This window comes from Venturia canescens, chromosome 8, assembly GCF_019457755.1.
Source record: "Venturia canescens isolate UGA chromosome 8, ASM1945775v1, whole genome shotgun sequence".
In the NCBI taxonomy this organism is placed as follows: domain Eukaryota; kingdom Metazoa; phylum Arthropoda; class Insecta; order Hymenoptera; family Ichneumonidae; genus Venturia; species Venturia canescens.
In genome coordinates, this window is record NC_057428.1 from 21337836 (window position 1) to 21359200 (window position 21365).

Here is a 21365-nt window from a genome sequence, read left to right on the forward strand (position 1 = left end):
CAGCGTTGGAAAAACGGGCTTAATTCATGACGTCATTATAGTCAATAATAATTTTTTCATTTATTAATTACACTCAAGCAACAGCACTCTGGGGGTCATAAGCCACACGTCAAATACGTGACGTTTAAGGAAATTGAAGCGATATATATGACATACGAAAAATACATTAGATTTTATTATTCCAAAATAATGAATTGAAAATTTACGTGAATCTTCTTGAATAGCGCTTAATTATGTGTGAAAAATTTGAAGAGGTTTCACCGCCTAGTAATCGAAATATTCATTGTCGAAAATGACAAGGTTAAACATGGGCTCTTGTGGAAGCTTTCAAAAAATTGCAAACTTCAACAATAAATATCTCAATTTCACGACGGTGAACCATCGGCATATCACGCCAGAAGTTTAATACTGTTTTAAGCTTTCTGTTTAAAAAATTTTAATGTGCAAAGTTGGAAAATAGTTTTAACATAAGATACGCTTCAACCTCCTTAAATACGAAAACAAGTCTCAGATGTGCGTATCTATGTATACATATGAGAACCCCTGTTGCCGAGTCTGCAATTTTCGAATTGTCGATGAAAACCCTTTTGGCCGAACGGAAATAGTGAAAATGCTATTTTTGGCCAATCTATACCGTTCCCGCCATTTTCTGCCAATCACCACCTCCACCACCTAACCGACCGGAAACATCGACGACGCCATTTTCGGCGAATTTACACCCTGCCACCCTGCCGGTGAATCATAGGTCTGTTCGCGCTGCCTGAACTTTCTGCACTATCGTGAGCACTATATATGTATGTATAGAAAGTTCAGCCGGTTCAGCCAGTGCGACGACAGACCTTATGCCTTACTCTCCATTTTCGGCCAATCTAGACCGTTCCCGCCAGTTCTGGCTAATCTCCACCTCCACTCTACCGACCGGAAATATCGACGACTCCATTTTCAGCGAAATTTACACCCTACCGCCCTACCCTCAGTCTCCGAGCCTGCAATTTTCGAATTATCGATGAAAACCCCTTTTGGCCGAACGGAAATAGTGAAAACGTTATTTTTGGCCAATTTATACCGTTCCCGCCATTTTCGACCAATCACCACGTCCGCCTAACCGACCGGAAACATCGACGACGCCATTTTCGGCGAATTTACACCCTGCCGGTCAATCTATGCTTTACCCTCCATTTTTGGCCAATCTATACCGTTCCTGCCATTTCTGGCTACACTCTACCGACCGGAAACATCGACGACTCCATTTTCCGCGAATTTACACCCTACCCGTCACTGTTGAGCCGGTTGAGCCGTCCTGGCAGCTTGATGCATGTGCCTTTATACTTGCTTTTATAATATAACTTCGAACGTATAAGGAATGCTTATCATACATATAATTCAATAATATTCAACAAAATGTGTAGTGAAACAGTACTCGAACAAGTATTCATGACCATTGATAATAGTACGAAGAAATTTGATAATTTTCTCAGGTAATGAATCTCTCCGTTCGTTGTAACCGTTATGAATCATAGTATACGTAGTTAAGTTTTGTTATAAATCTTCAAAAACCGTTTTGATCAGCCACAAAAGAAGCAAAGCCAATTATTTTATTCGTTGCAGTGTTCAAAATGACGTAGCGGCAATACTCAAGACCGCAATAAAGCAGCTTCATGATTTGACAAAATCAGAAACGAAAAGAAAGAACAACGCGCTACCAGAGCTTATAGTGCAAGATTTTGACGAGGAGCAAATCTGGCAGCAACTAGAGCTCCTAAATGACGGAGAACTCGCACATTTTTTGGGTGGAGTTTTAAGACTTGTAGCACGCCAAAATAAATTGGTACTACCGGTAAGTCTAGTTCCCAAGAAAAAAGAAACGGCAGAAAATGAAGGTGAAAGGAAAAAAGATTGTGGGGACAAATGCGACTATGTGGATTCAGAGAAGAGTGATGTAGAGATGGACTGTGACGTGGACTTTGGCGACAAGCGCAAAAGAAAGAAAAGAGAAGAGAAAAAGCTAGTAACGCGTCCTTCCATGGTCGACGACCAATTTTTCAAACTCGAGGAACTAGACAAGTATTTAAGCAAAGAGGATGAGAAGGAACGTGCCCAAAGAGAAGAGTCGAGCAGAGATTCGGACGAAGAATCTGTGGAACTTTTTGAGCCAGATTCGGATGATGAGGAAGAAGAGATCTATAGCGAGGACGGAAGGATGATGAAATATGCAGATTTCTTTGATAATCCGGACAGCGGTGAGGAGACGGAGAAATAGAAAGGACATCCAGAATCGCAAGCATATAAAGAAGATAAAGAAACCAAAGAATTTGAAGAAGAGATGAAATTGGACAGTACGAATGAAATGTTGGCAAAGAAAGAAGAGAAACAAGTAAAATTCAATTTAACCATTGACTCTGATGAGACAGACAGTTTGAAAATAGGTAAAGATGACATAAGTGAGATGGGGAACGAATCGAGTCTGGAAAAACGACAGGAAAGATTGCGGATGCGTATAAAAGAATTGGAGAGACAAGCGATATCGGAAAGACCTTGGCAATGGAAGGGTGAAGTTGCGGGACCAAATCGACCTCAAAATTCATTGCTTGAAGAATACGTTGAGTTTGACATAATGTCCAGGCCAGTGCCTGTAATAACTGAACAAACAACCCTCAAACTGGAGGACATTATTCTACAACGTATTCAGGACAAAGCATGGGACGATGTGGAGAGAAAATTCAAACCCGTAGAAACACCTTTCGAGTACAAAAAAAAATTGGTAATGGATCAGGAAAAGAGTAAAAAAAGTTTGGCCCAGATATACGAAGATTCTTACATCAAGCAGAGAGACGCAGCCATTGATCCTGATAACACTGAAGAACGTGAAGCGGAAGAGCCCAAGGAACATGTTGAAATAAGAGAGATGATGCATTCGCTTTTCGCTAAGTTGGATTCTCTTTCGAATTTCCATTACACCCCAAAACAGGTGAAGATTTTAGAATTTTGGCGTGTCCACATTTTTTCCATTGCTTTGGGAAATTGTAACTAAAATAAAATTGTTAATTTTTCATAGGCTCAACCGGAGATCAAGATCGTCAGTAACTTGCCAGCAGTCAATATGGAAGAAGTTGCTCCCGTAGCGACGACAGACGCGACGCTTCTCGCACCTGAAGAAATAAAACGTAAGAAATCATACCGTTTATCTTAATGTTTGGTAATCTCATTTTTTTCCTCTATAAATTGTCATTTTGAAAATATCATTTCAGCCAAACCTCGAGGTGAACTGATGGGTAGAGGAGAGAGAACGAGCACGGACATGAAGCGCGAGAGACGAAAGAAAAAGTTAAAACAGCGGACGCACCAAAAAGCGAGTGAGAAAAAAGAGGCGAATTTGGCAGAAAAGCTCAAAGCCAGCGGTAAAAAGTACAGGAAGGGTGAGGCTGCAGCGGTGATAAATAAGCTGATGAAAGCTCGCAACATCGTAAAGATCGACGAGACGAACAGCAAAGCGCCAAAATCTTCGACCGCTTTCTTTGCTCAACTTCAGGATCAAGTAGCAAGTCGGATTAAAACTAAGACCGGAAATACCTTCAAAAAGAAGCGAGGTAAAAATGCACATTCGGCAGTTAAATTGAAGTTGTAAATTATGTACAGAGGCCAATAAAAAAAGATTGTTTTTGTTTCTATATTCTTTGCAACGCCACGATTTGGAACATTGACTCGTCATATTCATCGGTCTTGTACAGAAAAGGGATACCTTTTTTCCCCAAAACTTTTTCATTTTGTGTAATCCGTATATTAGTGAAAAAATTCTTTTCATAGTTGATCGTTTTCCATTCTTTTTCTTTTTTCCTTCATTCACATTATGATATGCTACGTACATTGTTTTCACTGACGTTTTTACTTGGTTCAAAAAATAAATGAAAAATAATCAAACGCTGAACGTGCACGCATTTGGAAGAATTGCGTACAGTCACTTATCAATAAAATTACATTCGTAGGCGGTAACGTCATTTCAATATACATACATATATATGTATATTTATTTCGAAATTCTTGTTCCTCATTAAGAAAAGTCTAAAACTGGTGTTTTGAAGCAAAAAATTTTGTACATTGTCATGTTTGAACAATATTCGTCGAAGCGATTTTTGATTGATGATTGCACTGTTTATTATTAAAAGATTCATTTCTTTTCTTTCCTCTCTTTTATCTTCCATCGTTCTGTTCAATTGAAAATTAATTACGCTAGTACTTAAATATCTAGTAATAAGCTTGTATTAAAATTACGATACTCAGCGATGGGCTCGAAGTTCTTCAACGAATCTTCAAACAAAGAATACGGCGTTCAGTTTCGATTCCAGAAATTTTGCGTGCAATTTTGAGAGGTGGGTACAATCGATCGCAATCAATAAAGCCCTTTGAATCCGGCAATAGAAGTAATTAATAATAATACATATTAAGAAAAAAAAACCCAAAAAAACAAAAAATATAACGTTTAGGACACGAGTTTAAAAATTCACGAGTTCAAGCACATTGATATACATATTCACTAAGACAATTCGGAGGGGGAGAAATTGATCGAATTTCACTTAAATTTACAGTCCAAAAGGAGGTCGAGCGGACTCAACTTCGAGGAAACTAATTTTAGAGCCTTTAACCATAAATTCAATGTGCATTTCTCCAGACACTTGCTCGGCTTTCTAAAATATATATATGAATTTATATATGTATATTTATTAAAAAAAAAAAAAACAATCTGTACGTTGATTTTTCGTTACGTCTATCTGCGTAGTGTATTTCGATCGAATCGTAATGTGGATGTGCACGAATCCGCATTAATCCGCTTCTCATTATTTCATTCTGTCCTTTTGTATTAAAATCAAATCACGAATAGAAATAAATACGTTATGGAGCGCTCCTTAAAATGCTAATTCTGTGACAAAAGTCGCGATTGTTTTTGCGTTTTGTTTTGTACGGGGGAAAAGATAGTTTTACATCCTCACAAATATCGCTTTAAATCTCGTGTGCAGAAGTTGAACATTGTGCGTCAAAGTAATAACTTTCGAGGAGGGTGATGGAAACATTACGAATTTTTCACCTATAAAAACGTTTCACGATTTCACCAGACCCGGTTGCTTCGCCGCGTCAATAATTTTTGTTCTTTCCTCAAACGAAACACCAGCCTACTCGAAATTCGTAGTAAACATGTTCAGTTCTTCGAAACCTGGCGCACCACCTTGGTCTTGTAACATTTGCAACATGTCCGAAAGCTCCTGGGGCTGAGAACCCGGACCACCCTGAGCGCCGTGACTCGATTGAGGCTGCTGTCCAGCTACTTGATTGTTCGTTTGTCCACCGTCTTGCTGAGGCGCTTGATGCTGCTGGCTCTGCCAGGCCCACATACCTGTTGATAATTTTGAAAATTTTTCATTAAAATTGCTTAAATAATGCTCCTTTGACAAATTACTTCAACTCAAGCGTCAGTGTTCTATCTGCAAACTTGAGTTTGACATGTTTCATTTCAGATCGTGGGAACACAGATTCTTATCAGAATATTTCGTTGGAAGTTGATATTCTATTTCCGGTCAGTTCTATTCAATCGTAATTTATATATTGATCTACTTACCAGGATTATTAGGCACTGTCGTGACTGAATGATATTGCGTTGCCGGCGTTCGAGCTCCGCTACTAAGTTGCGTATACGTAGGTCCACCAGGAGACCTCGATGGACTCAACTGACTATACTGATAACCCTCAGTGACCGGCTGCGAATTAAGAGAGAGAGAGAGAGTAGAAAAACTCGGAAGTAGATTGAAGTGTTAAAATAATGAAAACCAGTTTCAAATTAAATTTGAATAACTCTAGCGTCAATGATTAATCAAAACGAATAATTACTTGTCGGCTCATCGCCCACGCTTGTTGCACGGGAGTCGGCGAAGTATTAGCCGGTTTTTGCATTCGGCTCAAGACGGAAGATGAGGCGGTTTGTTGTCCAGGTGAACCATAAGCGATCGGTGACTGCGTCGTTTCGTATCCCTGATAAACATTTTGTGTACTCGCTGGTCTTGGTTGTTGAGGTCCAGCGGTGGCAACTGCAGCCGGATGTTGCATCATGTGATGCGACGGATACATTGTGTCACGGGATGCGTGTCGTTGTAAAGAATAATCCAAGCCTGGCTGGCCATACGTTGGTACGGCTTCGCTCTCGATTTGTGTTTCACCACCGCCATGAAGCGATCTGGAAAAATGAATAACCGGACGACATATTAACTCGTTATTCGATTAGATTCTGTTGAAATATTTGATCACCGCAGTATTTTTACTCATCAAATGTCCCTTGGCGACTTACTTTGCAGTTGTATTCGTGCAAACGATATATTCGACGTCCTGAGTACAGGGATTAGAGAATGCAAAAGCTGACGTCCTTAGCCACACCCAATCGCGATTTTTGGCTCGGAATCGATATACAGCTGATATAACTTGTCCCTTGAGTTTCAACACTGGAGAATAAATAGATTGTTATAATCCTCATTCCATTAGATGGATCTAAAAATATGAATGAAGCAAGAAGACAAAAAATAATGTGAAACACCAAGTCTTACCTTGTTGGAAACTCTCTTGCATGTGCGGCAAATCTTCTTCGTGGAAGAAATCGTAGCACAAGTGTCCAAGGAGCTCGGACGGTGTATATCCGAGAATCCCGCCGACTCTTTGATCGACGAATGTGAATTTGCCCTCGGTCGAGTGGCGAGATATAAATTCTGCAAATGAAAATCTTTCTTGTAAGAATAACTCGCTTGCGCGGAGTGAACATCGGTGAAAAACATATTTCATTAGGTATTTGGAGTGAAAAAAAGAATCTTACCGCTATTACTATTGGAGCCTGCTAAATCGTTGGTGTTTGGTGTACTAGTGACTTGAAGTCGTCCGATGGCTACTAAGCAGCAGTGCGTCGCGACGTTCTCATCGCCGGTGACACCGTCAGGCCCAGTGAGAGCTCCAACGGGGCCCCTGTCACCTAAGCCCACACCTGGTATACATGGGGGAACAAAATCACCTACAGCGCAAAATAGCCAATTAGTCCACTGTTCCTAGTGATGGCGATATATTTTTTTTCGTCTCATTGAATAGCTCCTTTCTATGAACAGTGACTACGGATGCGGGCTGAATGAAAATTATTATTCTTCACAGGAAGCACAATATTGTTTTATTGCGGCTGAATATAAAAAAACTCCGTAAACGCGAAATAAAAAAAGAATATAAATGAGAGTTAAACTTTGCAAGTAAGAAACTTAAGAGCTAGAGAAAGAGAGAAGAAAAAAAACAGGAGAAGAGAAAAAAAAACGAAATGCCGATTGGAACAATGGAACATTGAGGCTCGTACCGAACTCACCGGTGGGGGGCCAATTTTTTATATACCCCGTGCAGTGAACAACCGCGTAACTCTGTCCATCCCGCGCCGGTGGTCCCAGTGAGTTTCGCTGCTTCATGCGATGAAGACCTTGCGCGGCGGCCATGTCACCGCTTGTTTGAAGGCTACCGACTCTCATGCGGCATATGAAACCTCTTCTTGAGCCCATACTCAATCGCACCGAAGCTGCAATTTCATCGAAACATTATTAGCCCGACTTGAGAGGGAATATTTACATCGTTCAATGTTTTTCATGCAAATAAATTCTTGACGTTTTCACGCCACTTTCTACAATCTACTTTGGCTATTTTTTACCATTCATAAGCTACTTATCACGAAAAATATCGCAACAACGTGACTGTATTTATAAGAAAAACGACCAATTATGAAAATCGAAGGAAAGGGATGAAGCACTCACACTGGTGGCCTTCCTTCTTAACCGTGCCGGTCTTGAGATCGAGAACTCTTCCGGCATGCTGTGGTTCAGCGGCGCTCAATTGTTCTCGAACTTTTTCCGTGTCGTCGGGATGAACCTGCGTGTAAAGTGTCGTCCCGTACCAATCGCTCTGAGAATAATTCAATACCGGAGCAACCGAGTCCGAGACATAAATTATTCGTCCGGTATCGCAGCTGACTACGAAGAGAAAACCATCCGCGGCTTCGAGAATCAGATGCTTGAGTTCTTGGTCGGTGAGAAAGGACGGTTTGTAAGTTCCATCGCCGCTGGTGTTGCCGGTTCCTGTTCAAACAAATTTTCACGTTTATTATAATGAGGTAATTAAGGGGAAGTGAAAAATATTGAAAAAAAATGGTAAATCGTTGTTTCAAGTCGCAGGATTCCTCGAGGACCTTTACCCAAAATACACACAAGAGGAAATCGCGTGTACTTGGTCTGGGGCAAACTATCGAGGTGCAAGATCGGAATTGCAAAGCAAAGAGGATCCTGGGAGGCAACGAAGAGGCATCCTAGCCACCGATCTGATATTCGAACCGATATAAAACCCCTTCAACCTCCTCCTCCTCCCACCCTTTCTCCCTTCCCACTCAATCCCCAGAGAGATTCCGGGAAGAGAAACTTTAACGACTTACAAACAAGATATATACGGAACAAGGGCTTTTTCTCTTCGTTCTCCAACTCTCGTATCGTTTCATCTTTTTAAAAACTAAACAAAAGACTCAATTTTTTCTAATCTGAGGATAAAATGAAATTATTGAATATTCGGGGGAAATATTTGATCTTTGTTCCTCGATAAGCTATTTCAACATCATCAAATTACACATTTTCATTGTAATTCGTCAGGGACGATGAAAATAAAAGCACGATTTCTAACTGGTGTGGAAAGTGTGTGTGTGTTTTTTTCCATAAACGATAAGTGAGCGAACGAAAAGTTCCTCGAATAGAAAATCCGTGATAAATAATTTTTTCATTCTTGGTCGTCCCTGAAAACACGGTTTTTGTCGATGAGCAGAGATTGCCTCGTTCTCCAACGGTGTTGTTCGTTGTCCCTTGCGACAGTCTCTCTCGCAGGCATCAGCAGGTAAAAAAAAGAGAGAGAGAGAGAGAGAAAGAGCAAAGTCGAAACCTCTGCCTTTTTCTTTCACCGTTTACTCTCGAGGTGGGCAATTTGTATTCAGTTGGCTCCTCGTCAGAGAAAAGAGGAGAAGTGGCTATAAACAATGCTGGATTCTTCACCGATACCCCCTCAACTATTTCTCTCTTTTTTTCTTCGAGATTTCTCTCTCTCTCTCTCTCTTTTTCTCTCTCACAGTAACGCGTCCCATGTATTTAACGCTCTCTTATTCCAAGTCTACGAAACGTGAGAGAAAGAGCCAGAAGAAACGTTAAAATTATTGTCCCCGCGTGTGTGCGAGTGGTTATAGTCAAAGCAGTCGACGTTAAACCAACGAGCTTCAACCCCACCCAGTCTCACACACCGGAAACAAATACCGTCCGTCTTCTGCATTCGATATGCCTTTGACTACCGTTCTTCAACATTTTTAGCCTCAATTTATCCATAATTGTCTCTTTTCCACATTTTTTTTAGTTGCCTATTCGATTTTATGATTTTTTATTATTTTTTCAACAATCGACTTCGGTCTATTGAGAAATAGCGGACGATTTTTCACGCTTCGCTGACAGCCTGTACGAAATCATTCGCTTTGATCAAATTTTTCTGTAAATGGGTTTAAAAAAATGCATTTTTTTGTTTGCATTGAAATACTCGAAATGTCCGATTGACGAAAATCTACGATTTTAAAAACTGAACAGTTTCAGTCGAAGAAGAGAAAAACTGTCGAATTGTCTGTCGAATTGCATTGTGAATTGCGCTTTTGTCTGGAGGAAACATTTTTCTTCTCTGGTCAAGTGAGATTGAAAAACTCAAGAGAGCGAAAGATTGGAACTATCGAACATTACGTGCCGAATCACGGAAAGCTTCGCTAAACAGTTAGAGGAGATTATTTTATTTTTCCTTATCGCTGACGAACGATCGTAAACATTGACGCTGTTACGATTATTTTCTTTTTCTCTCCGGCACGTGGATCGCTCTGGATTATCTTCGAAGATCATCTCCACTTAAGTCTATTTCAAGTGCAGACGGTTTTGAAATTTTCGAGGAAAAAACCCACGTCGACACTAAAATTGATTAATTCTCATAAAAAATATTCCCATAATTTCATGTATTATTCCATGACTTCGCGCATGCTTTTGTTCCAAACGATTAGAGATTTTAGCACTTTTTTCATCACGAAAACGTTTTAATCTTACCTCGCAATTGTTTCATGTGAGCAACAGCCATCCTAAGAATGGTGAGTTTGTCTGGTTTCCTTGCTAAGGTCGAACAGGTAGGCACCATTTCCGAGAGTTCCGAGATGTAAGCGGTCATTTTGTTCCTTCTACGACGCTCGATCTCGCAGTGATTTTCTCGGCTGTTTTGAAGAAAAAAAAAAAACCACAATAAACATTAGAATTAATGAAAATACACGGGAAAAGCGAAATTCCGATTGACCCTGATACCGAGCATCGAATTTTGGTTCCCAAATTGTAAAAACTGATTTGATATTTGAAAAAATCAAAGAAAAAATGAATTGAGAATTTGAAAACTAATATTTCGACGAAAAATTGATTCATTAGTTCGTAATTCTCGTTCGACAAAATTACAAGCTCCGCAGCGCGGTTCGGTTATAGTTGGCGAGTTCATGAGATCATGAAGGAACTGTGCTCGGGGTCAAAGGTCAGCTTCGAAGTTGGCCGAAGCGGTATATGTTCTCTTCTCGTTTGAAGTAGACAGGAAATCCAAAGCCCACACTCCGATACGTAGAGCATGCAGTGGGATAAATTAAAATCGAACTTATCCGCGAACACCATTTTTTTTATGTCCTCTGACGTATCATCAGGGTTTTGTATAGCCCAGGCGAGAAGATGATTGGAAAATAAGCCCCTGGGAAAAGTTGGGGGGTTTGTAAAAGTTGAATGAAAGTGAAGAGTACGAGACTTGGAAAAAAGTGAGGAAAACGGATTTTTGCGAGCCGAATTAAATCGAAAAAATGAATTTGGTGTTTCATGATATTCGAGAAATATTTTTGACTCTTAGATTAGAGTGAATATAATCGGGCGAATGATCTTATTTCGTTTACGGAAACAAGTTCGTTAATGGCCGTCAGATTAGGAACGAGCTGTTGGAATTTCATCGAACATTCGAATTATAAATTTGGAGTGTTTGCTCTGTAAACTCGAGGTTCGAAGTAGTCGAACGAAAAATGTGGAACACTTGTGTTAATAGATATTTTCAAGGAACAGGAATGAAGAATATTGTTGGTGACGGCAATTGAGCAGATTTCTTTTTTGTCTCGAGCGAGTGTCTCGAAATTGATACGTTTTTCCTCACTCGCCGTATTATTCCAAGATTGTCGGGAGGAAGAAATAAAGGAGGGAAATAGAAAGGTTGTTTCTGAAGCAATTGTCGATGTCGCGAAAGTGGCGGCGGCGCCCCCTGTCGCGGTCTCTCAGAAATATTTCGTAGGGTGAGGTGGAGCGCGCGCGGTGAACGCAAGAGCCTCACTTTTAAGTTAATAACGCAATTACTGAACTGCCGCAAGGGCCCCTCATCGCGAACGGAGCCGGCGGACTGAGGAATATTCATCTTCCCGCGCTTTTCAATCCGCGCTCCTCTCTTTTTTCCCCGCCGCAAAATACAACTTGCCGTTTTTTTATAATCCTCCTTTTTTCCTCGACTCTCCTCTCCTCCTCCTCCTCCTCCTCGACATTTCGACTCGTTCTCGTCGTCGAAACTTATTTCTCTTTAATCCTTTGTGGATTGTAATGACGAGTAAGATTCGAGGCAAGGATCATTCTAATTCTTTTTTAGCCTCCCACTTTTATCTCTCTTTGGTTATTCTCCGAGCTCCGAGCAACTTTTGGGACAATTACCCTCGAATTCCAGTGGTTTCTTTTCAATTTACTTCACAGGGTGTCCGCAAAATCTCAAATCGTTTCTTACTCATTTCCGGTGAATTATTCCTTCGGCACAGACAAGTAAGAAGCTTCAAATCAGCCTGAAGCGTCGTCTGCTCAAGCGTTGACGAGATTTTAAGCAAAATTATGAAAACTCCCGGTCTAACGACGAGTCTCAAAAGATGGAACGACTGCTAAAAATCTTGTTCCAATACGAGGAAGGAGAGAGAAGAAAGACGAGGTCGGAGCACGAGCTAACCGATCGTGACTGATACGAGCTATAAAGCAGGCCGAAGAGAACGATCCGTCGATCGGCCTTTACGTTTACGTCGGAAGATCGATATATCAAAAGTCGATCGGCACCCAAACGAAGGAAATGGATCCGGCGCGAGTTGAGATCGCTCTCGCCGTATTTAACGTTGCGTAATGAGCTCGCGGTGCTCTCGAACCGCTTCGACGAGTTGTGAAACTCGAAGCCAAATAAAATCCATCAAATCCATTGTCTCGAGTAACCGTTCACGTTGAGCATTTCCATACTTTCTCGCAAGAATCTCAGGCCGATAATCGATGCGATTTCGTCGATGATTAATTCCTCAACGAAATTTTCATTCCGTCATACCTAGCGAATCGCTCCTTGTCCTGGACGTTTTCGTCGTCGATTCTCCTGTACTTCAAGCCGGTTGGATCGTCTTCGTCGGACCTGCAAAAAAAGTAAAAACTCGATCAAATATATATTCAGCAAATCAGTAAGCTACGAACTACTTTATCGAATTTTCAATGTCAAGAGAAGCGAGGGCAAATTTTTTTATCGAATCGCCCCAGAAACGGTGCTGGAGGGTCGAAAAATTCATAAATTTCCGAGCGCTTGGACACTCGGTGAAAATCATTCGATGGAGAAGGAGCGAGAAAAAGAGGGTTGAAGGAAAAAAGGCGAAGGGGAGACAGCAACGAGCGGAGAAGGATAGGTAAAGTCCACCGAGCCAGAGACGGTGTATGGTTAGAGGATAGAGTCGGGTGATGCACGGTTTTGACCCTTGAGGGGAAGAGAAGAGCTGGCTCGAGAGATATCCCATGCTCTGAGCGCCAACAGGAGAGTCCTCCTCCTCCTCCTCCTCAGTCTCCTCTTAATCCTCGATTTCTTCTTCTTTCTCTTCATACCGTTGGACCTCCGACGTTCAAGAGTCGGAGTAGGCAAGGTACGAGAGTACATAGAGAAAGAGGAGGCGAGAGAGGGAGAGCGAGAGCGAGAGATTGGGCCCTGAAAGTGGGGGTGTAAGTCCCCCGGGAGAAGGAGCGTATCCGGGTGTATCGCGAGAGACTGTGAGCTTCGTTTGATCGCGCGGTCTTGAACCCGGCGGCGCGCAAAGCATTCGAATTTTCTCGACGCTCCATTTCGAAGCGCAGGCGAGCTGAATTCGAGTATTTTTTTCCCCCCGAACGCTTCGACCGATCCAAATTTATCGTCAAAATTGACTCCAACTCGGATTCTCATCTCGTTTCACGCTTCCCTCTCGTCTTCCCCGCCGGATTATTTGTTTTTCACTTTTCAGTATCGCAAGAGGATTCGATGTATTTATGCATTCGATATTTGCATTGAATGATCCTCCTCGCACCCCTCTCCCGCACATTTTTCCAAATAGATCGTGAGATTTCGAGCCACGAAAGCCCCACATTCGGCCGCTTATGCCCGCGGCCCTATTTATACATGGATGCGCACACGTTTATCTCGAACCTTCTTTTTTTACGTGCGCCGGAGACACGGAGCGAAATAAATCCTCCTCCAAGTCCACGTCTCGAGTAATGAACGACCCACTCGTGATGTGTTGATATTGAGGAAGATCTCTTTGGGGCAGGTAGAAAATGTTGCCGGAATACAGGACACCTCGTGTTGTACATGTACCGTTTTCGTCTCGTGCGATCTCGATGAGATATCATTCCCTGGTCCAAAAGAACGGGAGCTGGGGAAAGAGGGAAGGACGAGCCCCGACACTCGCTTCGTTTCTCTGCTCGCTATTTCCTTCGAGGATCAACTTTTGGTCTGAATTTCACCCATTTTCTCTCTTATAATTCAGCAATATTTAGGGTGGGGATGAAATTTTAGAATTACTCAAATTTCGAAGGGCCGAAACCTCGAGTTTATAAACTTCGAATGATATGTGGAGACGGACGAATTCGACTAGAGGTTCGAATGTCGGAAATAAGTAGAGTAGAAACTTCAAGGTTCGAAGCATTGTTTACATCGAAAATAGAATGTGACAATCGCCCACAGAAGGACGACTGAAATATCGAGATTTTCCGAAAATCCGACTGTCACACACACTTTCGATTCATAAATTTCTACAATCAACAATACTGCGAATATTCACAATTTCGATAATATAATAAAGATTAAATATGTTGCTGGGGTTGAAGTACTGAAAGAGCAAAAAGTCCAACGGTCGAAATGGCGAAACGTTGGAAAGTCGATTGATCAAAATAAAGAAACACAACGGAGCTCAAAATACACGGGTCTCACTCACTCGGACTGGTGATCTCCAACTTCAAACATCGCCACATCGCCATTTTGACTTTCGCCTTTTCGAGCCGTCGCTGTACCGCGTATCCAAGTTTTATAACCTCGAAAAATTCACTCTCGATTTTTTGCTACTCTATATTCTGGTCTATCTATAAAACAAATACTCTCCATTGTGAATTCGAAAATATGAACGTTTGACATTCGTATGGTTCGTTAAAATCGAAATCGAAATGAAAACTGTCGAAAATTAAAAACATTTTCGAGTAAATACGAAAAAAAATAAAAAATAAAAAATACGTCAACTTATAATATTCTCGAAAATACTATAGTTAATTAATTATTAAAGAAACAAATTTTGAAAATTTTCAAAAACAATTGGGAACGCTATCGCTCCGGTAAAGAGTCTCTCGATTGAACATCGAGACACAAATATTCGATAAAACACGTGATCCGCAAAATAGTCGATCGGAAATGAGAATTTCGAATAACTTATTTTTCTCCGATCTGATATCACAACTTTGAAAATTTCGAAACATCGACCGTTCTCCAATTTGGTTGTTTGACATATTGAGCTCCTCCCAATATTTAGCATTTTTATCATAATTTTTCGAGTTCATTGAAATTCATTAATGAAACAACGAATACAGAGGAATTATGGGCTTATGTAAGTGGCGCTCATCCCGGTGTTAATACTCGTAACACCCGCGACGAATCGCAAATCTCTTTTACGTGACGAATTCCCGAACAAGTGGGTTTGTTTTGATAGCCTCCCGTGCGCAAAGCCCCCTCGACGATACACGGCCGCTTCGATTTACGAGAATTTTCACCTGTTTGTTTATCTCAATCGTACATAGCGCCACGATCCAGGCCAAAGTACTTTGTTTCAATATTATTGAGGAATTTAACCGCGCGATTATTGTTTCGAGATTGTCTATGGTTAATCGTGAAAATAATAACGTTCAGGCTTCGTCAAATTGGGCAATGAAATTCGGTGACCGAACGGTGGTTGCTCCAAATTAGTTGAGCATTCGAATGATCATCGATTATTTTCTACCGAAAATATACCAAAGAGCGTATTTTTTGGTGACGCAAATTTAATTATTCAATAAAAATGGAGTGATGATGAAATCCTCGTAAGCTCCCGTATAAATTTTACGATTTATCAAGTTTTTATTCCTTATTAAGGTAGTTCACGCGCGAAACGATTTTCTTAAGAAAGTATTGAAATTTACACAGAGTTCAAGTCGCCAGTCGACTGGCACGCATATAATTTTAAGGGGTTTGGCTTATTGATTATTGGGACAAACGTCTTTAAATATGAAGAAAAATACACAGAATTATAAGAACTATGCGTAAAAAATCGTTCATCTTTCCATATTACGAATAAACGCTTTTTACGATCTTTATAAAAAACGTACACAATAACAATGAAATATATAACGAAGGTTTGGGAAAAAATTCGAGACGATTGTCTCACTAGTAATAAAGAATTACGTTAAAGATTGAGCGGAATTGGTAACGAGCAGTCGTCTAACCTCGCATTCGCTTATTTCGACATTTTGTTTCTTCTTGGTTTGGACCATTCCTGTCATAGGCTTCTATTAACGTCTTTTTATTAACACTTTTTTCTTGATTCATTTCCCTTTGCACTCTCTGAAGCGATTTTTAACATAAAAAACTATAGTATTTTCGCCAGGGACTAATGAAATTTGGGGTGTTCGGCCAGTGATGGATCCCCGATTAATTAATGGCTTGTAATTTCATTCGCCATGAGATAAGTTGAAAAAATTTATTTACAATTTCGAATTAATAATTCTGTCATTAATTTAAAGTGATTATATCTTTAATTAGGGAGTAAAAATTGATGAAATTTAAACACCTACAAAATATGATCATTCGGGCGTGATCTACCTTAAATGTTCGATAACCCGACCTGAAATTTCGCCAATCTATTCGCATGCACTTTTACTTTAGTGTCATTTATAAAATCAGTTGTTCGTAGAATATTCGGCTTCGTGAAAAGAATGCCTTAAACAGCATCAGGAATATCGACATGGAAAAAGTGAACGATCGAGTAAAAAAATGCATTTGTTCCAAGACGTTCAAGGGAAAGGCTGACTCTTCATTATTCTTTTGTACAATGGAAATGAACTTCGGAAGAAAATTGGTAAATGAGCGAGCCAGAATCATGGCCAAAGCTCGCAGAGCTCTTTTGAGTGGGGCATACTCGTAAGAAGTAGCGTCATCCCAATCGTGCTGTTACGTCTGGTCCTAGTAGCGATAATTTCGATAAATCGGATTCCACACGAAGTGATTCGTGAAATAAAAAAGAGGTGAATCGAAATTTTTTTTTTTTTTTTTTCAATTTCGTTGAAGTCCAACGTTGGAAACTTCAGCGACATACGATGCACAACTTTTCCTGAATGAGAATCTCGTAAACCAATAAGGAGTTTCAAGCGTATTTTATGGAAAAATTATTTTCCAACTTTGCACAATAACATTTTTTAAACAGAAAGCTCAAGACAGTATTAAACTTCTGGCTGAAATGCGGATGATTCGCCGTCTCGAAATTGAGACATTTATTGTTGAAGTTCACAATTTTTTGAAAATTTCCATGAGAGCCCATGTTTAACCTGTCATTTTCAACAACGACGCTGAAGTTTCCAACGTTGGAGTCCAATGAAACGAACGAAAAAAAACGTTTGTAATTTACCAATTTCTTATTTCACGAATCGTTGGTGCAGCTTGAAAAACTACGAATCGCAAATTTGGCAGGGAACAAAATAGGAGAATTACTGGAATTATTGGTGAGTTTTTTTCGATCATTTCGTTGGACTCCAACGTTGGAAACTTCAGCGTCATTTTTCAACATTGATATCTCGATTTTCATATGGTGAAACCTCTCCAAATTTTTCATACATTAAAGCGCTGTTTAAGAAGATTCACGCAAATTTTCAATTGATCAACTTGGAATAATAAAATGTAATGTATTTTTCGTATGGCATCCTATACATATATTGCTTGCTTCCTTAATCAAAGTGGAATTCGTTCAATGGCTAATTGAGGAGGATAGATTTCGGCTGATTCAGGCGCCACGCATTTCCTGATCAGAAGATTTGAAATCCGCCTCGATTCCGTTGCGATAAGTTGCTTCGATATAAAATGTTATTAAGGGGACCGGGCATTTATCGGTTGTACTCGTATAAGCCATAATATACAGAAGGCATGTCGCGTTGAATTTGCTTGTGGCGATGTGGGTGATGGCGCGGTGGTTCTGGCCTCGTTGAACTCTCGATTTCGATATGAGATCCAGAACCGGCCGGTCACGATTCACGAAAGAGACAAAACCGGATGAGAAACGAGACGGGGCACGGTCGCACGCCACCGGTCTAAATCTCATACACGCCGAAGGATTACGCTGCTCGAATAGCCATACCGATCCAACGACGATTTTTCGAAACATTTTCCCCGTTATTTCCCCGAGGCAAATCTCAAAAACCGGCTATAAAAACGTTATTCGCCCGAAGTGGCTATACGGGGTGTCCGAAAAGTCGACTCCAATAATAATGGCTTTCGATGGACGGCGAAATTCTGAAAAGAAAAGTCCTCAGCGGTTTTTCTCTCCGACGCGCCGTTGCTGAGATATCGAAAAAAAATTATACAGGGTGTCCGAAAAGTGAACTTCGACAATAATGGCTTTCGACGGACAGCGAAATTCTGAAAAGGAAAGTCCTCAGCCGTTTTTCTCTCCGACGCACCGTTGCTGAGATATCGAAAAAAATTATACAGTGTGTCCGAAAAGTGAACTTCAATAATAATGGCTTTCGACGGAGGGCGAAATTCTGAAAAGAAAAGTCCTCAACCGATTTTCTCTCCGACGCACCGTTAAGGCGTTACGGAACGCATAAAATAGTGGATTACAACAAGCGCGTATCTCGTGAACGGCGAACCTGAGAGAAAAATGCCCGAGAACTTTTTTTCTTAGGATTTGATAATGAGTTCAGCACTAGGAATACGAGGGACGATTTTTCGGACACCCTCTATACACCAATATTTATAATTCACTCGCTCCATCCGCGTTTTCTCTTTACCTTCGCCGTTTCGACTGAGGAGAATCGTTTTGTGGTTGTTGCAAATGAAGTGGCGAGAGATTGGGCCCATAAGCGAGGCCTTGATTAGCCCCAGTTGCGGAAGAATCGCCAGGAATTAATTGACATTGAGGGGACTGCATGGACGGAGATGGCAGACTCGGTGGGGCTGGTGGGCCCAATTGATAAGCGACCGAGGACGGGGGAACGTAGTGCGATGGCCCGGGGGGAGCGTGGCCCAGGCCAACCCCATAGCCCGCACTCCCTGCACCGGCCCCACCGTACATCTCTTCCGTCCCCTGATAATCTATTTTGAATATAACTTTTTCACCGTTCCTCCTCCCACCCGCCCAAAAATCCTCGTTCCCCTTTCCCCACCAGGGCCGATTTGCGTTACCGTCTTCGTTTCGTCACCCAATTCATTAACTTCACTAATTTCAATAACTAATCAACCTGACGAGACGCACTAATTTTTTTACGTGTACGAACACACCCCACTTTTTTCCTCCATCCGCTAAATTTGTACGTATACATAAATAAACTTGTTGACATTAATACAAGCTAACGAGCCGGTGCTTCTTCGTACATTTATTGTCAATATATCCGAACTGATGTAACACGACGATTTATCTTCACTTCCTTGTATGTGTTTATTCGTATCATACGGATTTACACAGCACACACACATTAGTCCCCGAGCCCGACGATTTTCGGCTGCTTTTTCGAAAGTGTTTCGTATCGTTCCAAATACCAACGGGAAGCAGCAATACTTTCACGAGCCTCGAATCTTATTACGGTGCAACGTAAAAGAGGATTCTTCGAGAACGAGACATTTTGGTATTCGACCGTTCCTCACTCACCGTTTCCGATTATCCCGCTCTCGACATATTCATTTGTTTTTTTTTTTTTTTCAACGCTCACCTTGACTTAGAAAAAGCAACAAAGACTTCTCACACAACGCTAGGTGTAAAGATATTCATGTACATTCGAATCTCGTTTACACTGATTCACCGAGCATTCATTTTCGAACGTATTTTTATTTCGTAACATAATTTGACGGTTGAGTGACGAGTATGAGGAAAAACCGAAATTTCCGAGTCCAGGGTTCACTGGACTGAGAAATATACGCAACGACAGTTTTTTTGTATGCTGATAAATTCGAATATGGATCGTACTACGTCGTCACGGTGTTCGTAAGCAGGTATATTGTGAATATTATGGTGACGTATATATTTGTATATGGGTGAGTAAATGTTTCGAAATAGCAGCAACGTGTTCGTAACGCCGCGAGGCCGGACCGAGAATCGTGGACTCTTCACCACCCACGATCGCCACTGACTGATTTCCCCCGTACACAACCCAAGCACATATAATCCTCGAGTGCCTATCTCTTCTCCCACCACAAAATGGTGAATGAACCTGCCACAGATCGCACTCTTGGTAACTTTACATAATTTCAACCTGACTTCATTATTTTTCATTTTTTCCTTTTCACATTATTCTTTTCAGTAGGAACGATTTCGGTGTGCAGATTTTTGTTGAAAAACCGTGAGAATTATCGACGAGTGTACCAGGGGGATTGGAATCTACGTCGAATGACTTTACTGAATTTTTGAGAAATGTTTCAAGCCCTTTGAATAAGATGGAGTGAAAATGTCGTGAGGTCTGTGGGAAACACGTGCGAGTCGAATCTCCGGGATTGAGGAGATTTGAATGCTCCGCGAACGAGACGAGCGAGAGATTTCTCTCTAGCTTTCTCGTTCTTTTTTTTTTACGAAGAAAATTGGTACAACGTCAACCTCCGAATTGACGGTCACAGATTTTGTTTTGATTGTTTTAAAATTCTTTGTGGTTATCACGGTGGAACAGAATAATTTATAAGGTTATTTGTGTTATTCGAAAAATGATTTTTTTTCGTAGTTTTTCTGGTAAAATTGTTAAATTTTGCTTTCCATCGTATTCGATTGTGAAAATTGGATTGAGGCAAATGATCTGCTTAGCAGTATTGAAAAAATGGAATGCTAAAAACTCACCCTATGCTGCCTGCACTTCGTTTTTGTGCCATTTTTGTTGGGTCAGACCCTGAAAGTAAACAAAATTAAAATAGAGCATTGAACGGGTGAAAAGGCAGTGGAAAACATGACTGATTCGTCTCTTTAAAAATCACATTATGTTTTACACTTAATAAAAATTTTCTTATTCATTAAAGCGTCGATCGAAATTCAGTTTTGAATAAAAAATGCTGTGACAAGTTGACCTGAATATTGTGATAAAGAAAAACAACAAACAAATGATTACCACGAACTGCCCAGTTTTTTCTCCAATTTGGGTCGCATTGCGATAGAGAAAAAATCCATCTTGTAAACGCGAGCGAGCAAGAGAGAGGGAGAGAGAGAGAGAGAGAGAGAAACGTATACAGACATAAACGAACACTTATGCGTCAAATGACGCGTGATTCAATACTAAAAAAAAAAAGAGGCCAAAAACGAAAATGAGTGTTTTCCCATGAGTTTTTGATCGCAAGCAAGTGGCAAAAAAAAAATTAAAAAATTACGCGTCATTGAACTTGAAATAAGAAGAGAGAAAAAAAGAATATTCAACGTCAACGTCAAACTTCGTACGAGAGAACTCGACGTTTTTACCTGGCATGGAATGGGCGATCGACATTTCGATAGTAAACATTCAGAGGTTTAGTTTATTCCCTTACACCTGTTAAAACACGGTCACGATGATGCACCCACGCTCTTTATTCAATACACATCAACTTATGAAACTCGTTCGATCGCGAACAGCTTACGACAAAACTGGGTGTTTACACTCTTTTCGTTACGCCATTTTGAAGTTTTCACGCTCCGCGACGAGACATAATTTTTCTAGTTGAAAACGTAAACGGAAGAGGCGCTATGTACTTGAGAA

The 21365-nt window shown here is 40.7% G+C and overlaps 3 protein-coding genes across 13 annotated transcripts; 2 read left to right on the plus strand and 1 right to left on the minus strand.

Annotated features, from left to right (window-relative positions):
• The first annotated feature begins 1240 nt into the window (after positions 1-1240).
• LOC122414520 (U3 small nucleolar ribonucleoprotein protein MPP10-like) lies at positions 1241-3668 on the plus strand. The gene is made up of 4 exons (XM_043425869.1): positions 1241-1478; positions 1609-2968; positions 3056-3164; positions 3249-3668. The coding sequence occupies exons 2-4, from the start codon at positions 2324-2326 to the stop codon at positions 3623-3625; spliced, it is 1131 nt and encodes a 376-aa protein (XP_043281804.1). The 5' UTR covers positions 1241-1478; positions 1609-2323; the 3' UTR covers positions 3626-3668.
• Positions 1402-2260, plus strand: LOC122415267 (U3 small nucleolar ribonucleoprotein protein MPP10-like). The gene is made up of 2 exons (XM_043427252.1): positions 1402-1478; positions 1570-2260. Exons 1-2 carry the CDS (start codon positions 1402-1404, stop codon positions 2258-2260), a joined length of 768 nt encoding a protein of 255 aa, XP_043283187.1.
• On the minus strand, positions 3654-21323 carry tgo (Aryl hydrocarbon receptor nuclear translocator homolog tgo). Of its 11 annotated transcripts, none has more exons than XM_043425866.1 (12): positions 21092-21323; positions 20483-20492; positions 12466-12546; positions 10161-10321; positions 7812-8132; positions 7367-7579; positions 6848-7039; positions 6585-6743; positions 6332-6482; positions 5878-6220; positions 5609-5747; positions 3654-5386 (listed from the first exon to the last, which is right to left on the minus strand). In XM_043425866.1, exons 1-12 carry the CDS (start codon positions 21129-21131, stop codon positions 5166-5168), a joined length of 2031 nt encoding a protein of 676 aa, XP_043281801.1. In that variant the 5' UTR covers positions 21132-21323; the 3' UTR covers positions 3654-5165. The 11 variants fall into 11 exon arrangements, with proteins under 11 accessions (XP_043281801.1, XP_043281800.1, XP_043281799.1 ...); XM_043425865.1 differs by having other exon boundaries at positions 6848-7012; positions 7376-7579; positions 20483-20531; XM_043425864.1 differs by having other exon boundaries at positions 7376-7579; positions 20483-20531.
• Positions 21324-21365: the final 42 nt, after the last annotated feature.

What these genes read in the sequence shown, in the direction of transcription:
- LOC122415267 (XM_043427252.1), top strand. Translation starts at nt 1,402, where the DNA reads ATGTGTAGTGAAACAGTACTCGAACAAGTATTCATGACCATTGATAAT. An exon ending in AAATTTGATAATTTTCTCAG is followed by an intron (nt 1,479 to 1,569) that starts GTAATGAATCTC and finishes CGTTTTGATCAG; the next exon opens with CCACAAAAGAAGCAAAGCCA.
- LOC122414520 (XM_043425869.1), top strand. Translation starts at nt 2,324, where the DNA reads ATGAAATTGGACAGTACGAATGAAATGTTGGCAAAGAAAGAAGAGAAA. An exon ending in TCCATTACACCCCAAAACAG is followed by an intron (nt 2,969 to 3,055) that starts GTGAAGATTTTA and finishes AATTTTTCATAG; the next exon opens with GCTCAACCGGAGATCAAGAT. An exon ending in CGCACCTGAAGAAATAAAAC is followed by an intron (nt 3,165 to 3,248) that starts GTAAGAAATCAT and finishes ATATCATTTCAG; the next exon opens with CCAAACCTCGAGGTGAACTG.
- tgo (XM_043425858.1), bottom strand. Translation starts at nt 18,736, where the DNA reads ATGTACGGTGGGGCCGGTGCAGGGAGTGCGGGCTATGGGGTTGGCCTG. An exon ending in CGTGGGCGATGAGCCGACAA is followed by an intron (nt 5,748 to 5,877) that starts GTAATTATTCGT and finishes CTTAATTCGCAG; the next exon opens with CCGGTCACTGAGGGTTATCA. An exon ending in GACAGTGCCTAATAATCCTG is followed by an intron (nt 5,387 to 5,608) that starts GTAAGTAGATCA and finishes AATTATCAACAG; the next exon opens with GTATGTGGGCCTGGCAGAGC.